General features: G+C 34.3%; 1 protein-coding gene across 2 annotated transcripts in view; it reads left to right on the top strand.

Annotated features, from left to right (window-relative positions):
• EBAG9 (estrogen receptor binding site associated antigen 9) overlaps nt 1-18,285 on the top strand; it is a 30,777-nt gene that overhangs the window by 2,132 nt on the left and 10,360 nt on the right. For both annotated transcript variants that reach the window (XM_079901266.1, XM_079901267.1), the window contains 4 exons: nt 7,232-7,329; nt 10,324-10,402; nt 11,117-11,275; nt 13,499-13,606. In XM_079901266.1, coding sequence (XP_079757392.1) covers nt 7,247-7,329; nt 10,324-10,402; nt 11,117-11,275; nt 13,499-13,606 — 429 coding nt within the window. In that variant the 5' untranslated portion in view covers nt 7,232-7,246. The remainder of the gene's footprint in view (nt 1-7,231; nt 7,330-10,323; nt 10,403-11,116; nt 11,276-13,498; nt 13,607-18,285) is intronic.

Genomic DNA, 18,285 nt, shown 5'->3' with positions numbered 1-18,285 from the left:
TTAAATGTCTTCTCCCTTCAAAACATCCTGATAGAGTATCTCCTCAACTCTTTCCCCTTTTCTCCCTAATGCCCCATGCTCTACGGTCTCTTTCCTAGCTCTTTTTTTGTTTATAATTTTTCTGAAAATTTAGGCTAAATCTTCATTTAGGGAAGTGTGCTTTGAGAGTTTGGTTGAGAGTTTTATTTTTGACAAATTAGCTTTAAAATGAAGCTTTTTTTCATCACCTTAATTGTTCACATCATTCTGCTCGTACTGAAGCAATCAAACCTTTCTTTCACGTCTTATTTTGCAAGTAGTAACTGGAGGTAACAGATGAATAAGATTCTCATGGGAAGGATTGTACAGGATGAATACAGTATATAGAAATAACTATGGTACAAAATAGAAAATATAGGTGCAGTAAGAGAAAAATCCTGCAATTAAAAAGACTTTGCAATAGTTCAGCAAGAAATAATAAAGGCTTATGCTAGGGAGATTGCAGTGGAAATAGGGAAGAATATGGATAGTATTAGGAAATGGAATTAGGGCTTTTTGGCAGTTTGCATGTAAGGGGATAAGAGAAAGGAGGAGTCAAAAACGTTGCATTTTTTTAATCCTTTTAAATTGCTGTTTGGGGATGTTTTTGACAGAAATATTTTAGTTACTTGAACAGTGAAATTGTTAATATTTTCTTCGTTCAGTTTATTTTAGAGTCACGTTCTTTTCATCCTCTCAGTTAGTAGGCCAACTCCAGGCACAGGCATTCAGAAAATCATTCAACGCATATGGCGATACAACTTGCACATGTACAAAATGCATGAGCATTGCTAAGGGAGCCTTTTGGAACTCTTCTTACTGAAAAGAGTCTACTTGCCCTTTACACCCTTCTAACCCTAGAAGTAGAAAGTGTTTTGCCTTTCTTTAGAAGGGATTGGCAATAGTGGCTCTACGGAGCAGTTTAGGATCAGGTACTGCAAGAGTTAACTGCATTTTCCTTGCTTTCTGGTTTTGTTTCGCTTTTATTATTTTTGTTTTGTTTTGAACTTTCATATCAAGGTATAATACACAAGCAGTGTATACAGTAAAATAAACTGGTGTTGCCACCACTCAAATTGAGATACAGACCTTAGTTCCCTCATGCTTCTATACCACCCCCCCCAATCAGAGGTGAACACCATCTTTTATTATGTAATTTTTAACCAGTCAGTGTAATATCTTACTAGTTGAGAAAATTATTACATGCTCTTTTCAAGACTTTAGGAGGTTATTGCTCATATATAGTAATTGAAAGCAAAGCAGTGCTCTCTCCTTTAATCCACTTGAAATACTTTTTAAAATAGCATATTAGTACAGTGATGGTATATTTATCCAGGGAGATTTAAATATTTACGTTATATTTTAAATTTCATTGCTTATCTTATATCCATATAAGATAATTTTAAAATAAAAGTCAGCATCTCAGTTTTGCGTAGATGGAACATACAGCTATCTTTTTAATTTGGCTCCATGATCATTATTACTTAAGTTACATTTTATTCCCTTTTAAGTAAATATGTATAGAACTGAAGTCCAAATATACTGTTGATGTTTTCTTATTTTGGAAAAAAATATTAAATTATGTTTTCTTTTTTTGTTTTATGGAATCACTCTACTCCAAATATTGGTGTTAACCGACTATAATGATTGCTTGGAAACTTTCTACTGATGGCCTAGGAGTAGGATAAGTTTTAGTTGTGACTTTGTTATTGGTTTTTGCCTCACCTTGAACAGAAAAGTTAACTTCAGTGTATCTTAAGTCTGCTGGTTGAGAAAGCTAAGAAGTTGGATGATACATTGATATATTCAAATTACCCCAACATAAGAATCATGATTCTAAATGCTTACTCAGTAATTTTCCTCCTTTGACAGATGAAAGGCAAGGAAAAGCTAAAACATAAAATTCCATTGTCAGAAACCATTCCTCTGTGTGTGTGTGTGTGTGTGTGTGTGTGTGTGTGTGTATACATACCTGTAATTTCTTGTGACTTGATTTAACATGTGATCTACTCTACCTCTATACTGGAAAAATAGCCATCTCTCATGAATTAACAAATTTTAGTTTCCTTTTACCTCTTGTGTATTTATTTTGAGTCTCTGAATGAGGAAACTTATGGTTACTTAATATATTTAACTCTAACTTATGCCAAAACTCATTTTAAGAAATATTTAAATTACTGATTGTTAGGATAATATATGTAGTACAGGTATGGTATAGGTGACTAAAATGTGTAAAGAAATATTTGGAAATAATGACCATGTTTAAAAGGCTAGCAAAATGATACCTGTTTTGCCATTTTTGAGAATTTTTTTTGTCCTGTTGTTGCCACGGCTTTAACTAGTTCCCAGTTCCTTAGCATTTCTTTTATATAAATCATATCTTTTGATTTAATCATAGGGAGGCAGTATGAGTGTGATCTTTTAGGACTCAATCATTAGACTACCTGGGTTCAGATTTCACTTTTGTAACTTAACAGCTCTGTGTCTTCGGGCAGCTTCCTTAAGCACTCTGTGCCTTGGTTTCCCTATCTAAAATAGGAATAAAATAGTACTTACCTCCAGTCCTTCATAGGGTTGTTCTGAGCATTAAACGAGTTATTACATGTAAAGCACTAAGAAAGCTTGTATTAGAGTAAGAGTTAGCTATTATGGTATGTTGAAATGCTACTGTGAAATCAGAGTTCCATTCCTAGAGAAATTCTGTAATATGTTTCTTGTCACTAATTGACTTAGTTTCCTACCGAAAATTGGCTCTCCATAGTTGCAACTAATCAATATAAAATAATGGTCTTAATGACTTCTTTTAAGATTCTCATCAGAATCTGAAAACTCATGACATAATACTGTTTTTTTAATGTCTTATTAGATTGTTTTTACTAGATTTTTGAGCTACAGTTGACACAAAATGAACTGCACATTTTTTAAATGTAAAATTTTATCAGTTTTGATTAATATATACACTCCTGTGAAACCATTACCACAATCAAAATAGTAAGTATATCCAGTACCTCCAGTACTCATGCTCCTTTGTACTCCATCCTTCTCACCCCTTCCTGCCCCATCTCAAGGCACCACTGATCTATTTTCTGTCACTAGAGATTTGTTTGTATTTTCTAGAGCTTTTTTTTTTTAATAAATGGGATCATATAGTATATATTCTTTTTTTGTCTGGCTTCTTTTCATTCAGCTTAATTATTTTGAGATATATCCATGCTATTGCTTGCAGTAGTAGTTCATTCTTTTTTATTGTTGAGTAGTGTTCTATTATATGTATATACCACAATTTGTTTATCCATTCACCTGTTGATGTACATTTGGGTTGTTTCCAGTTTGGAGCTATTAAAAATAAAGCTGCTGGGCTTCCCTGCTGGCGCAGTGGTTGAGAGTCCGCCTGCCAATGCAGGGGATACGGGTTCGTGCCCCTGTCCGGGAAGATCCCACATTCCGCGGAGCGGCTAGGCCCGTGAGCCATGGCTGCTGAGCCTGCGCATCCGGAGCCTGTGCTCCGCAGCAGGAGGGGCCACGACAGTGAGAGGCCCACATACCGCAAAAGTAAAAAAAAATTTAAAAATAAAATAAAGCTGCTATTCAAAAACAACACGTTTTTGCATGGGTGTATGGTTTCATTTATCTTGGGTGAATTCCTAAGAGTAGAATGGTTGGGTCATATGCTGCATGTTGGTTTAACTTTGTAAGAAACTGCCAACTGTTTTCCAAAATGGCTGTATCATTTTACCTTCCCACTACCAGTGTATGAGAGTTACGGTTGCTTCACATCCTTGACAGTACTTGGTATTTTTAATTTGAGCCATTTTAACAGTGTGTAATGGTTTTTAAGTGTTTTTCTTTTTAACATCTTTATTGGAGTATAATTGTTTTACAATGTTGTGTTAGTTTCTGCTGTATAACAAAATGAAAAAAAAAATGGAACGCTTCACGAATTTGCATGTCACCTTTGCGCAGGGACCATGCTAATCTCTGTATCGTTCCAATTTTAGTATATGTGCTGCCAAAGCAAGCACTAAATGTTTTAATTTGCATTTCTCTGATGATTAATGATGTTGACCATTATTTCAATGTACTTATTTACCATTGTATATCTTCTTTGGTGAAGTGTCTATTCACACCTTTTGCCCATTTTTTAAAAATTAAGTTGTTTTCTTACTGAGTTTTGAGAGGTTCTTATGTATTCCAGATACAAGTTCTTTATCAGATATATGCTTTGCAAAGATTTTCTTCCAGTCTGTGGCTTGTCTTTTTATTCCCTTAACAGTGTTTTTGAATTGTAGAAGTTTTAAATTTTGATGAAGCCCTGTTTATCCTTTTTTTTTTTTATGGATTGTGCTTTTGGTGTCGTATCTAAAAAGATATTTGCCTAACCCAGGTCACAAAGATTTTGTCCAATTTTATTTTTCTAGAAGTTTTGTAGTTTTAGTTTTTGTTTTTTTTGTCTGCGTTGGGTCTTCATTGCTGCTCATAGCTTTCTCTAAGTGCAGCAAGCGGGGGCTACTCTTCTTTGTGGTGCTCAAGCTTCTCATTGTGGTGGCTTCTCTTGTTGCAGAGCACAGGCTCTAGGTGCGTGGGCTTCAGTAGTTGTGGCATACAGGCTCCGTAGTTGTGGCTTGCAGGCTCTAGAGCACAGTCTCAGTAGTTGTGGCGCATGGGCTTAAGTTGCTCTGTGGCATGTGGGAGCTTCCCGGACCAGGGCTCGAACCCATGTCCCCTTCATTGGCAGGCAGATTCTTAACCACTGTGCCACCAGGGAAGTCCTAGTTTTAGGTTTTATATTTATATCTGTGGTCCATTTTGAGTACTTTTTGTAAATGGTGTGAAATATGGATTGAAGGTTTTGGGGTTTGGGTGACTTTTTTTGGCATATGGGTATCCAGTTTTTCTAGCACTATTAGTCAGAAAGACTGTCCCTTCTCCACTGAATGGCCTTCACATGTTCATAAATTTCAGTTGTTCATATTTTGTGGGTCTATTTCTATACCTTCCATTCTGTTCCATTGATCTATTTATCAGTCTTGACTCCAGTACCACATCATTTTGATTACTGTAGCTTTGTAATGAATCTTGAAATCAGGTAGTATTAGCCCTTCTGCTTTGATTTTTTTTCAACATTGTTTTGACCATTATAGGTCCTTTACGTTTCTATATGAATTTTAGAATTAGCTTATCAAATTTTAGAGAAAAAAGCTTGCTGAGATTTTGATTGGGATTTCACTGAATCTGTAGTTCAATTTAGGGAGATTTGATATCTTAACAGTATCAAGTCTTTGAGCCATGAAAGATCTTTAAGTTAATAAGGGTCTTTTAATTTCTCTCATCAATGTTTTATAGTTTCTGATACATAAGTCTTTCATTAGATTTCTCCCTAAGTACTTTATATTTTCTGTACTCTTATAATTTTTAAAAATTTTAGTTTGTGATCATTTGTTGCTAACATAAAAATACAGTTGATTATAGATTCCATTGAATTTTCTAGATAGACTATAGATACAATTTTACTTCTTCCTTTCCAGTCTGAATGCCTTTTATTTCCTTTTCTTGCTTGATTGCACTGGCCAGAACCTCTGCTACGGTATTAAGCAGAAGTGACAAAAGCAGATGTGCTTATGTTGTTCATAATCTTAGGTGGGAAGTGTCCAGTTTTTCACCATTAAGTCTCATGTTACTATGGGTTTTTCATAGATGTCCTTGGTCAGGTTGAGAAAGTTCCCTTCTATTCCTAGTTGGTTGTTTTTAAGGAGTTTTGTGTCTGTTCATAAGATACTGGTCTCTAGTTTTCTTTTCTGATAATGTCTTTGGTCTAGATTAGTGTCAGTGTAATGGTAGCCTCAAAGAGTGAGTTGATAAAAAATCCCTCTCCTTCAGTTTTCTGGCACTGTGTGTAGAATTGGTATTACTTCTTAAGTATTTGATAGAATTCATTCATGAAGTCATCTGGGCTTGGGGGATTTTTAACTACAAATTCAATTTCTTTAATAAATACAGAGATTTTCAGGTTATCTGTTTTTTCTTGCTGTGCTTTCATAACTTGTTTCTTTCAAGGAATTTGTCCATTTCATCTTGTCAAGTATAGGCATAAAGTTATAATACTTTCTCAATATACTCTTCATATTTGTAGACTCTCTAGTAATGTCACCTCTCTTTTATGATATTGGCATAATTTGTTATTAGGGACATGTGTTTTGGGTTCTTATGTACTTTTGATTAACTGACCCCTTTATCACTATGAAATGAACATTTTTATGTCTGCTAATATTATTTTCGCTAAAAATCTACTCTCTGACATTGAAATAGTCAATTTAACTTTCTTTTAATTAGTGTTAGCATGGTATATTTTTCCGTCATCCTTTTGCTTTTAACCTATTTGTGTTTTTATACTTAAAGTACATTTTTTGCATCCTATCTAACAATCTCTGGCTTTAAATTTGCATTTAACGAGATTATTGCTCCAGTTGGGTTTAATTCTATCCTCTTGCTATTTGTTGTTCCATCTAATATTTGTTCCCCTTTACCTTGTTTTCTACTACCTTTTCTATTGAGTATTTTCTATCTTCTCTGTTGGCTTATTAGCTATAACTGGACTTTACCCCTCAGAGAATATGATTTAATTGATTTACTAGGGGTGGGCCCAGTTATCATTATTTCTTTAAATATGTGTGAACTACTGGACTAGATGATCTCTATAGTTCACTTCCAGTTTATTAGCTATGTGCCCATAAGTTATTTGACCTGTCTTAATTTCCTCATCTACAAAATGGGTATGATAAAATGTATCTATCTAGAAGTTAAAAGTTTTATATATTTTGAATAGTATTAATATGTTCATATGATTCAAATTTCAAAAGGTACAGAAGACTCAGTATATACTGTTTTATACTTTTTTGATTTTTCATTTTTAATAGAAAAATTATAAATAAGTTGTAAATAGATGATTTAAGTACAATTTAAAAAAACATTCTGAGAGTAGTTTGAAAAGGTTTTTTTTCCTCCCAACTATTCAAAACTCTTCAAAACTTTCTTGTCAATATGATTTACATTTTAATTTTTAAATTTACTGTGTTATATTTGTACTTTCTAAAGGAAAGTAAAAAATATGTCTGATTTTTACAGTTCATAGTAGGACTTTTCAGGTTGACTTCAGAACTTGAGTATAGCTTATGAAATCACCTTAATGCATTTATTTTTGTGCTTTTTTCCACAGGTTTTGATTCCCACCATGGCTATCACACAGTTTCGGTTATTTAAAGTTTGTACCTGCCTAGCAACAGTATTCTCATTCCTAAAGAGATTAATATGCAGGTAAAGAAATTTTATGTTCAAATTGACCTGGTTATCTTCTTGCTGATTTTAGATACCTTCATAACTACAAAAAGGCAGGACATACTATATTTAAGCTAAATATCTTGATTGCAATATTCATTTATTAATCTCTAGTATTTTTTATATTTTTTTCAGATTTTTATATATTTTTTCAGATCTAGAAAGTAGAGGTTCAGTTCTTCTCTTTCAAATTCTTACATCTTCCATTAAAATAACATTCCTAGTACTATAGAATTTCAGAGATAAACAAACTAACTTTCATTGTTGTAATCATCAGAAAGTTTTTATGTACATAATTGTTTTATTATCAGGATATTTTAAGATGGTTAAGTGGAATTAGGCATAGGTATTTCTTTTTTTTTTTTTTTTTAATTTATTTTTGGCTGCATTGGGTCTTTGTTGCTGTGTGCAGGCTTTCTCCAGTTGCGGCGAGCGGGGACTACTCTTCTTTGTGGTGCACGGGCCACTCATTGCAGTGGCCTCTCCCGTTGCAGAGCACAGGCTCTAGGCATGCGGGCTTCAGTAGTTGTGGCTTGCAGGCTCTAGAGCGCAGGCTCAGTAGTTGTGGCACACGGACTTAATTGCTCTGCGGCATGTGGGATCATCCGGAACCAGGGCTCAAGCCCCTGTCCCCTGCATTGGCAGGCAGATTCTTAACCACTGCGCCACGAGGGAAGCCCCCATGGGTATTTCTTTACATATTACATTATGAGTGTTCTTTTTCTGTTAAAAAAAAAACCAAAAAACTTTAACAGAGAAACCCCAAACAGAATAGATTTTTTTTTTTGTCTCTTAAATAATATTCCAGAATGTACAGGTAGTCCAGGGTAGATAAGTCCTTCTGCTTCAGTAAGTCATTCAGAGACTCAGATTCCTTCTATTTTGTCATACTGCCGGGCCCTAGAGCTATAGTTCCTAAACTGTATGCCAAGGTACTTCAGGGCTTGCATTACACTCATGGGGTACTGTAGGATACTTCAGATTTTCCAACAAAACACAATGAATGTGATAGTGTCTATTAAACACTAAACAAACTGTTGGCTCAAGGTAGTTCACATTTGCAACATTAGATCCTGCAGTATGTTTTGATGATGTTCTTGAATATTTGAGATAAGTTTTTGTTTACTTGTATTTTGGGTAACCTATCTTGGCAAAGCTAGGTTGTAATTAAAAGCAAGTACTAAACCAAAATTAATATGGAACAGAAAATAAGGGTGAGTCCAAGGCTTGAGGAGCTGTGCAGTATCCAACAGGCACACACATTCCATTAATAAGTAATTGTGGTTATTAAAGAGTGAAATCAACATATTATTTTTTCTTTAAATTCATATGTATTTTTTTCTAATGGCTACTAAGCAGACAGGACATACATAAGTATTAAATTGTTTGGGCCTAACTACTTAATCAGTGGAATTGTTAGGTATTTCTTTTGGCCTAGAAGTACTGTGAAAAAAGTACCGACACAGTAAGAGCAGCATAGAATAAAAGAGGAAATGGAGGGCAATCAGCTCTTTTTTTTAGTGGATATGATTTAGAAGTTACACACAATTCTGTTCACAGCCTATTATCCAGAGCTTAGCCACCTAGCTGCAAGGGAGGCTAGGAAATGTAATCTCAAGCTAAATGGCCATTTTATAACTACTAAAACTCTGAAGATTAAGTGGCATTGAATTTATTGTTAGAAATAGCATAGCCAGAAAAAAACTAGGTTAAAGCAGGATGAGTGTGGATATTAATGCCAGGAGGCTGGAGGTTAAAAAGAAGTAGTTGTGTTAACAGTGGTGATAAATTATAGGTGCTTTTCTCTTTGCATCTGTTATTTTCTAAAACTTTTGTTGAATATAGATTACTTTTAGTATAAGATACTGCATTTGATTTAAAAATATTAAGGACATTTTTGTTGTCACTATGAACTTCTCTTGTCAACGTAAATATGTTCAGGATTGATTGTATATTCAGTTTTAAAGAAAACTGACCCTTTGTTAGAATAAGCTTTTCTTGTCAGAAAGAACCTAGATCATATGTTCTAAAATACCAGGTTTACATCATAAATTTAGTAGTAGACTGTATTACTTTTTTTCTTCATCCTTTAAACAAAGTATGATTTCTAAACTTAGCTGACTTTACCAACTAGTTCTAAGCAGATGCTTCATAGATTATTTGAAATGAAGCAAGTGACTAATCATTTATAATAGCTACCATTTTTTAATGTGTTATTAAAAAGCAGGCACAGTCTAGTGTCTAGCTATTTTAAATGTCAGTTAAATCCTTACAACAACCTTGCAAAGGTAGGTTTGAATACCTGCCTTTTACAGATGAGGATACTCAGGCCGAGAGATAGGTAATTCTAACTAGATTCATAATTAATAGAAGTAACATTGAAAACCATGGTTTACACAGATTCCATAGCCCATGCTCTTAACAACTCTGTGACAATACTTACCTTCTTTAATATAGTACTTTTCCCACTAATCCTTAAAACTTGGGTACAGTTTATAGTTCAACCCAGTGATTTTCAAACTTCGTAATAGTTTAATAGTAATCTTAATGAGAAACCAACTATGTAAAGCAAAAGCCAGGCCACCCTGGTTAAAATAGCATAGGTATCTGAGAGCTTCACTTACAGAATTCACAGTACTCTTAGGAGCATGGTTTGAAATCAGTTTGTGTTTTTGTTTTTGGCTTTATATTCTTCCTGAGTTTGACTATAATTCTGAATCCTAAGCCAAAAAGCTGTTGGGTTATCCTGTCCAGTACTTCTAAAATATTTAAAAGATATTTGATACATGCCTTTTCTTTTCATATCTTAACAAATTTTTCTTTTCATATCTTAACAATTGTTAATTATTAAAATAAATAATTCAAAAATTGAAAAAGACCTTCTCTTATAAGCCTTAAGTTACTGTCCGCAGTGCTTTTGCCCATGCTTGTTTTGGTAGTTTCTTGAAATAAATTATTTCATTTTTGTTTTAGATCTGGCAGAGGACGGAAATTAAGTGGAGACCAAATAACTTTGCCAACTACAGTTGATTATTCATCCGTTCCTAAGCAGGTAATTTTTTTTTTGAATGTTGAATAAGTGTTCCAGAACCATATTTTTCAAACTGGATTGCCGACCATTAGTATGTCGTGAAATTAATTTGGTAGTCAGGGTCAGGATTTTTATTGTTGTTATTAAATTTTTTTATTCTAAAATTTTTATTTTCTGTTTCTTTGCTGAGGATTTCATTTTTTTATTGGTTTTAAGAGTGTTTGTTATTGCTTATTGAAGCATTTTTATAATAACTATTTTAAAGTCTTAGGTAATTCCAACATTTATATCATCTTGGGGTTTGTGTCTGTTGATTGACTTTTTCCATTCAAGTTGAGATTTCTTCATTGTTCATTTGCAGGTTACTTCACGGTTATGTTGAATATTATGTTTGGGACTCTATCTTATTTAAATACTATAAAGAATGTTATTATTTATTATTTTATCAGGCAATAAACCTGGTTGAGGTTAGATTGCAAGTTCCAAGTCTCCTTCTGTGGGCTGTAGTTTTAATGTCAGTTCAATTTTTAAAGCAAAAAAATTTTCTTTTGTTTTGTTGTTTGTATTTTTTTAATGGGTAGAACAGAATGTCCAACTCATAGAATATTTCTTTTAAACTTTTCATCTAGTTTTGGTATGTGGTATAAAATTTGTATTTTCCCATTGGTCAAAAAAGTTTGAATAACCAATGTTTTAGAAAGCTCATTTTTCTAATAAATGATGAATTAAATTTAGACAGATGTTGAAGAGTGGACTTCCTGGGATGAAGATGCACCCACAAGTGTAAAGATTGAAGGAGGGAATGGGAATGTTGCAACACAGCAAAATGCTTTAGAACAACTGGAACCTGACTATTTTAAGGACATGACACCAACTATAAGGAAAACCCAGAAAGTATGTTAAAGATTTGTGCTTTTGGAGATAAAACTATTAAACCACTCTTCAGATTCCTATAATTAAAATTAGTATAATTGGTATTTGTTAGAAAGCCTATTTCTAATTAGCAGTTGTGTTTTCTGTCATGTTAAAGAAGCTTATATATTCAAGTGACCTGGACACAGATCTAGTAAATTGTACCCCCAAGTCTTTTAAAATTGTGTCTAAGCATTTATAGAAATCCTACTGTATGTCAGATTCTAGACTCCAGTCTCTGCTATGGAGACTAAGCTGATTAAGATACAGTTCTAACCTTAAAAGGTTAGTTCACAGTTTAGTGATGTCTACAAACTGATAAGTAGTTTCCATTGTTTATAACCATTATCAAACTGATGCAAGGCTCTGAGAACTTAGTGTAATTGTTGTGGGTTTGTGTAGTCATCCACACTTTATTTTATCCCTTTTGAGTTATATAGTTATACATGGACAATCACTTAAAGATGCAGGGAATTATTAGAAAAAGAACAATGGCTGAGTATTTTCCTTTCTTTTTATCAAAATAGTACATGTACATTTGAAAGTTGTTTTTAAATATCTTTCTTTCTTTGTTTCTTTCTTTCTTTCCTTTCTTTCCTTTCTTTCTTCGTTGGGTCTTTGTTGCTGTGCGCCGGCTTTCTTAGTTGCGGCGAGCCAGAACTCCTCTTCATTGCGGTGCACGGGCTTCTCATTGCAGTGGCTTCTCTTGTTGCGTAGCATTGGCTCTAGGCGCACGGGCTTCAGTAGTTGTGGCACACGGGCTTAGTTGCTCTGTGGCATGTGGGATCTTCCTGGACCAGGGCTCGAACCCATGTCCCCTGCATTGGCAGGCAGATTCCTAAGCACTGTGCCACCAGGAAAGTCCCTGAAAATTGTTTTTAAATCAAAGAATATAGAAGAGCTTATAATGAAAAGCAATAGGGCTTCCCTGGTGGTGCAGTGGTTGAGAGTCCGCCTGCCGACGCTGGGGACACACTTCGTGCCCCGGTCCGGGAAGATCCCATATGCCGCGGAGTGGCTGGGCCCATGAGCCATGGCCGCGGAGCCTGTGCTCCGCAACAGGAGAGGCCACAATGGTGAGAGGCCCGCGTACCGCAAAACAAAACAAAACAAAAAAAAGAAAATCAATAGACTTCTGCCCCATCATTCTTCATACCAGTTCTACTTTCTAAAAGCAGCCACCCATAACTTTTTCTGTTTGGGCTTCTAGCATTTTTCATCATATCTGTATATAGTATTCTTATATTGCTATGTCTTGATTTACCAATCACAGATATTGTCCACTGACTGCATACTATGGTAAACGGGGGTTTATTTCATACCCTCTTACCCCCTTTTCAAATACGGTAATGTTTTTATTCCAATCTACCTCATCAGTCATCCTGCTGTTTTCAAAAGAAAAAAATACTTAAAGTTCCATTGTTCAATCAAGCATAGAAAATATTTTTTATAAATATACTTATAAAATGAGGACATTCTTTATTCCACAATTCTCTAATAGGGTTTTTCACCCTCTTCTACCTTCCAGCCAGTTTCATCTGTATATTTATTTTTAGATTTTCAAGGCTGATAACATTTACATGCTGTAATCATAGTTGTTTTTGTTGAGTTGTCCAAATGCATTAAGTTGTATATTTTTCAAGGAGTTTTAAGTGAATTTCTTAGTAGATGAGTACCTTTTATTTTGAAAGTCTATTTTGCGGCTCTTAATAGGAACTCAGTATATTGCAATAGTACCTAAATAAATTAGTTAGAATGAAAATACTTTTAAGCTACAAAACTAATACTACTGGCCTGAAAGAGTTAATGTATTCATAGATACCCACATGCTTAGAGTACTGGTTATACTTCTGGTAGGATATGATACATGTTCTTGTTTAATACAGTGACTAAAAATGCCTAATTATATTTTGGGGGGTCCAGGGAAAGTAGGGAAAGAGGAAAGAGGAAGAGGAAAATTTATTGTTTTAGAAAAAAGTGAAATATAGTTTTTCTTAGTATGCAACTGATTTGTGTGACAATTGCCTAAGAATTTTGGTGCTCTATATAGACTTTAAAAAAAATTTTTTTACATTGTAAATTTTAAAAGAAGAAAGGTAGGACATATTTTAAATAATTATAAAATGCTTTGGTCAGTTAATTTGTCTGTGTTTATATAGTGATGTGTAAAATGTTCCTATAATTCTCTTTCGATTAATCTTTCAGATCATTATTAAGAAGAGAGAACCATTAAATTTTGGCATCCCAGATGGTAGCACAGGTTTCTCTAGTAGACTAGCAGCTACACAAGATATGCCTTTTATTCATCAATCTGTAAGTATGCTAATGGTATCTAGGCAAGAGCTTTTTTTTCATTTCTATTTTCTTAAAAGAAGAAAAAAATTAAAATGAATTGAACATAGTATTTGTATTTGTATGACTTTGAAACAGGTGTAGCAGATCAAGAGAGGTTACCAATCCTGTCCTTTTATGAGATTATAAATTATATCAGATATGAAGATCAGGGTCCATTGTACACATAAAAGATAGAGACAAAAATGTTATTGAAAAATATGACCTTTACATTTTTAAGTCTTTTGTCATTTACAGACAGTTCTGGGTGTACTCTGATGCTTTCGCAAAAATGTTCCAATAAAAGGGTTTCATCTTCAAGGAATTCATGGAAAAGACTCTGACAAGTACAGGTTTCTGGTAACTGCCTATACTGCTGAACTGAATGAATAAGCATTTTCAGAACTCTAATGGAAAACTGATGAATTCATAAAAGTGCTAACAAAAGATCAAGATGAAAAAAAAATTACATGGGACTGAGTGAACTGATGAGGATGATTATAATTTTTGTGACTTTCTGTTTGAATAAAAATAAAAAAATCCCACAAGGACTCAGAGGCAAAAGATATACAAATCAATTTTCACTGTAAAGTAAAGGACCTGTTACAGTGGAGGATTACTGGACTGAATGTCAATATTGTGACATAGTGTGAGTGTGAGTGTTTGTTAATTGCAGTCGTTGCTTTTGTTGTGGTCATCCATTTGCAATGCTTGGTGTCAGTTTATTTATCTCTTGTAAAAATAAAATACAGTGTGTGTGTGTGTGTGTGTGTGTGTGTGTGTGTGTGTGTGTGTGTGTGAAAAAAATATGACCTTTAAAGAGATTACCACTAAAATTTAACCTTAATAGCAGGTTATTTTTAAGTAAGTTATGAATTGTTTCCCTAGTAGAGTATATTTACATTTAAAGTGTGGTTTAACTTAAAATAGATTTGACTTAAATACAACACTTCTATGGACAAAAGTAGTGAGGAAAGTATATAGCTGTGATTTTCAACCTTGGAGGCTATCAGAATCAACTTTGAACTTTTTTTTTCTTTTTTTTTTTGTTGATACAGAGATGTCACATTTAATTTATTTGAAACAAATTAAAGGGAAAAATCATTGTGGAAACTCTCCTATAAATGACTGAAATTCTTATATCAAACTAAGTCATTTTTTTATCTGGTGTTGATATGAGAAAACTCTTTTCTCAGTAGAAGTGCTCTATTTCTTAAATTAGCTCCATAAATCTCTACATTCTTTCCAACTGATTAAGACAAGTTCACATTTGGAATATGAGGAGTCTGAAATGGAAGTCGAAGGTACTCAAAAGTATATATATAGTACTTTCTAGACTAAAAGCTTTCCTTAGAACTGCGATATAAAAAGCAGTGACTAAATATATAAAACGATAGCCAGATTACCAATAAGTGTACATCTCAAACACAAACCATTACTTTGCATTTAGGAAAGAAAAATATTAAATTCTTGCATCTTGCTTAATGTTCAATCTGCTTATGTAAGTAGATATTGGTTTTTTGGGTTTTTTTGTTTTATTCAAATAGTCACAAAAATTAAAATCATCCTCATCAGTTCACTCAGTCCCATGTAATTAATTTTTTTTCATCTTGATCTTTTGTTAGCACTTTTATGAATTCATCAGTTTTCCATTAGAGTTCTGAAAATGCTTATTCATTCAGTTCAGCAGTATAGTCAGTTGCCAGAAGCCTGTACTTGTCAGTCTCTTCCATGAATTCCTTGAAGATGAAACCCGTTTATAGGAACAGTTTTGCAAAAGCATCAGAGTACACCCAGAACTGTCTGTAAATGACAGAAGACTTAAAAATGACCACGGTTAAAGCTTTGATGAAAGTTCATGATAATACAATTGACAAGGAAATTTAGTTATTTCTGAGATATACATTTTAAAGTAATAACTAGGATTATGACTTATAACATTCTACCAGTACATATAAGATTTTTAGGAATTTCATGTAATGTCTGAAACATTTATATTAATATATTTCCATACAAATAACCCAAAGAAAATTTAGTATTAGTTTTTGTTTTTAATAAATTTATTTATTTTTGGCTGTGTTGGGTCTTCGTTGCTGTGCGCAGGCTTTCTCTGGTTATGGTGAGTGAGGGCTACTCTTCGTTGCGGTGCGCAGGCTTCTCATTGCGGTGGCTTCTCTTGTTACGGAGCACAGGCTCTAAGCACGGACGCTTCAGTAGTTGTGACAAGTGGGCTCAGTAGTTGTGGCTTGTGGGCTCTAGAGCGCAGGTTCAGTAGTTGTGGTGCACGGACTTAGTTGCTCCGCGGCATGTGGGATCTTCCTGGACCAGGGCACGAACCTGTGTCCCATGCGTTGGCAGGCAGATTCTTAACCACTGTGCCACCATGGAAGCCCTTTTTTTAAAAAAATTTTTAAATTTAATTTTATTTATTTTTTTATGCAGCAGGTTCTTATTAGTCACCAATTTTATACACATCAGTGTGTACATGTCAATCACAATCACCCAATTCAGCACACCACCATCCCCAGCCCCCCACGGCTTTCCCCCCTTGGTGTCCATACGTTTGTTCTCTACATCTGTGTCTCAACTTCTGCCCTGCAAACCGGTTCATCTGTACCATTTTTCTAGGTTCCACATGCATGCATTAATATACGATATTTGTTTTTCTCTTTCTGACTTACTTCACTCTGTGTGACAGTCTCTAGTTCCATCCACGTCTCAACAAATGACTCAATTTTGTTCCTTTTTATGGCTGAGTAATATTCCATTGTATATATGTGCCACTACTTCTTTATCCATTCGTCTGTCGATGGGCATTTAGGTTGCTTCCATGACCTGGCTATTGTAAATAGTACTGCAATGAACATTGGGGTGCATGTGTCTTTTTGAATTATGGTTTTCTCTGGGTATATGCCCAGTAGTGGGATTGCTGGATCATATGGTATTCTATTTTTAGTTTTTTAAGGAACCTCCATAATGTTCTCCATAGTGGCTGTATCAATTTACATTCCCACCAACAGTGCAAGAGGGTTCCCTTTTCTCCACATCCTCTCTAGCATTTGTTGTTTGTAGATTTTCTGATGATGCCCATTCTAACTAGTGTGAGGTGATACCTCATTGTAGTTTTGATTTGCATTTCTCAAATAATTAGTGAGGTTGAGCAGCTTTTCATGTGCCTCTTGGGCATCTGTATGTCTTCTTTGGAGAAATGTCTATTTAGGTCTTCTGCCCATTTTTGGATTGGGTTGTTTGTTTCTTTAATATTGAGCTACATGAACTGTTTATATATCTTGGAGATTAATCCTTTGTCCGTTGATTTGTTTGCAAATATTTTCTCCCATTTTGAAGGTTATCCTTTGGTGTTGTTTATGGTTTCCTTTGCTGTGCAAAAGCTTTGAAGTTTCATTAGGTCCCATTTGTTTATTTTTGTTTTTATTTCCATTACTCTAGGAGGTGGATCAAAAAAGATCTTGCTGTGATTTATGTCAAAGAGTGTTCTTCCTATGTTTTCCTCTAAGAGTTTTATAGTGTCTGGTCTTACATTTAGGTCTCAAATCCATTTTCAGTTTATTTTTGTGTATGGTGTTAGGGAGTGTTCTAATTTCATTCTTTTACATGTAGCTGTCCAGTTTTCCCAGCACCACTTATTGAAGAGACTGTCTTTTCTGCATTGTATATCCTTGCCTCCTCTGTAAAAGATTAGTTGACCATATGTGCCTGGGTTTATCTCTAGGCTTTCTATCTTGTTCCATTGATCTACGTTTCTGTTTTTGTGCCAGTACCATATTGTCTTGATTACTGTAGTTTTGTAGTATACTCAGAAGTCAGGGAGTCTGATTCCTCCAGCTCCGTTTTTTTCTCTCAAGACCGCTTTAGCTATTCGGCATCTTTTGTGTCTCCATACAAATTTTAAGATGTTTTGTTCTAGTTCTGTAAAAAATGCCATTGGTAATTTGATTGAGTTTGCATTGAATCTGTAGATTGGGTAGTATAGTCATTTTCACAGTATTGATTCTTCCAATCCAAGAACATGGTATATCTCTCCATCTGTTGGTATCATCTTTAATTTCTTTCCTCAGTGTCTTATAGTTTTCTGCATACAGGTCTTTTGTCTCCCTAGGTAGGTTTATTCCTAGGTATTTTATTCTTTTTGTTGCAATGGTAAATGGGAGTGTTTCTTTAATTTCTCTTTCAGATTTTTCATCATTAGTGTATAGGAATGCAAGAGATTTCTGTGCATTAATTTTGTATCCTGCAACTTTATCAGATTCATTGATTAGCTCTAGTAGTTTTCTGGTGGCATTTTTAGGATTCTCCATGTATACTATCATGTCATCTGCAAACAGTGACAGTTTTACTTCTTTTCCAATTTGTATTCCTTTTATTTCTTTTTCTTCTCTGATTGCCGTGGTAGGACTTCCAAAACTATGTTGAATAATAGTGGTGAGAGTGGGCATCCTTGTCTTGTTCCTGATCTTAGAGGAAATGCTTTCAGTTTTTCACCATTGAGAATGATGTTTGCTGTGGGTTTGTCGTATATGGCCTTTATTATGTTGAGGTAGGTTCCCTCTATACCCACTTTCTGGAGAGTTTTAATCATAAATGGGTGTTGAATTTTGTCAAAAGCTTTTTCTGCGTCTATTGAGTTGATCATATGGTTT

This window comes from Stenella coeruleoalba (genome assembly GCF_951394435.1).
Source record: "Stenella coeruleoalba genome assembly, chromosome: 17".
NCBI classification, from domain to species: domain Eukaryota; kingdom Metazoa; phylum Chordata; class Mammalia; order Artiodactyla; family Delphinidae; genus Stenella; species Stenella coeruleoalba.
Note: the sequence above shows the minus strand (reverse complement) of the source record. Positions and strands in the feature narration are given on the sequence as shown.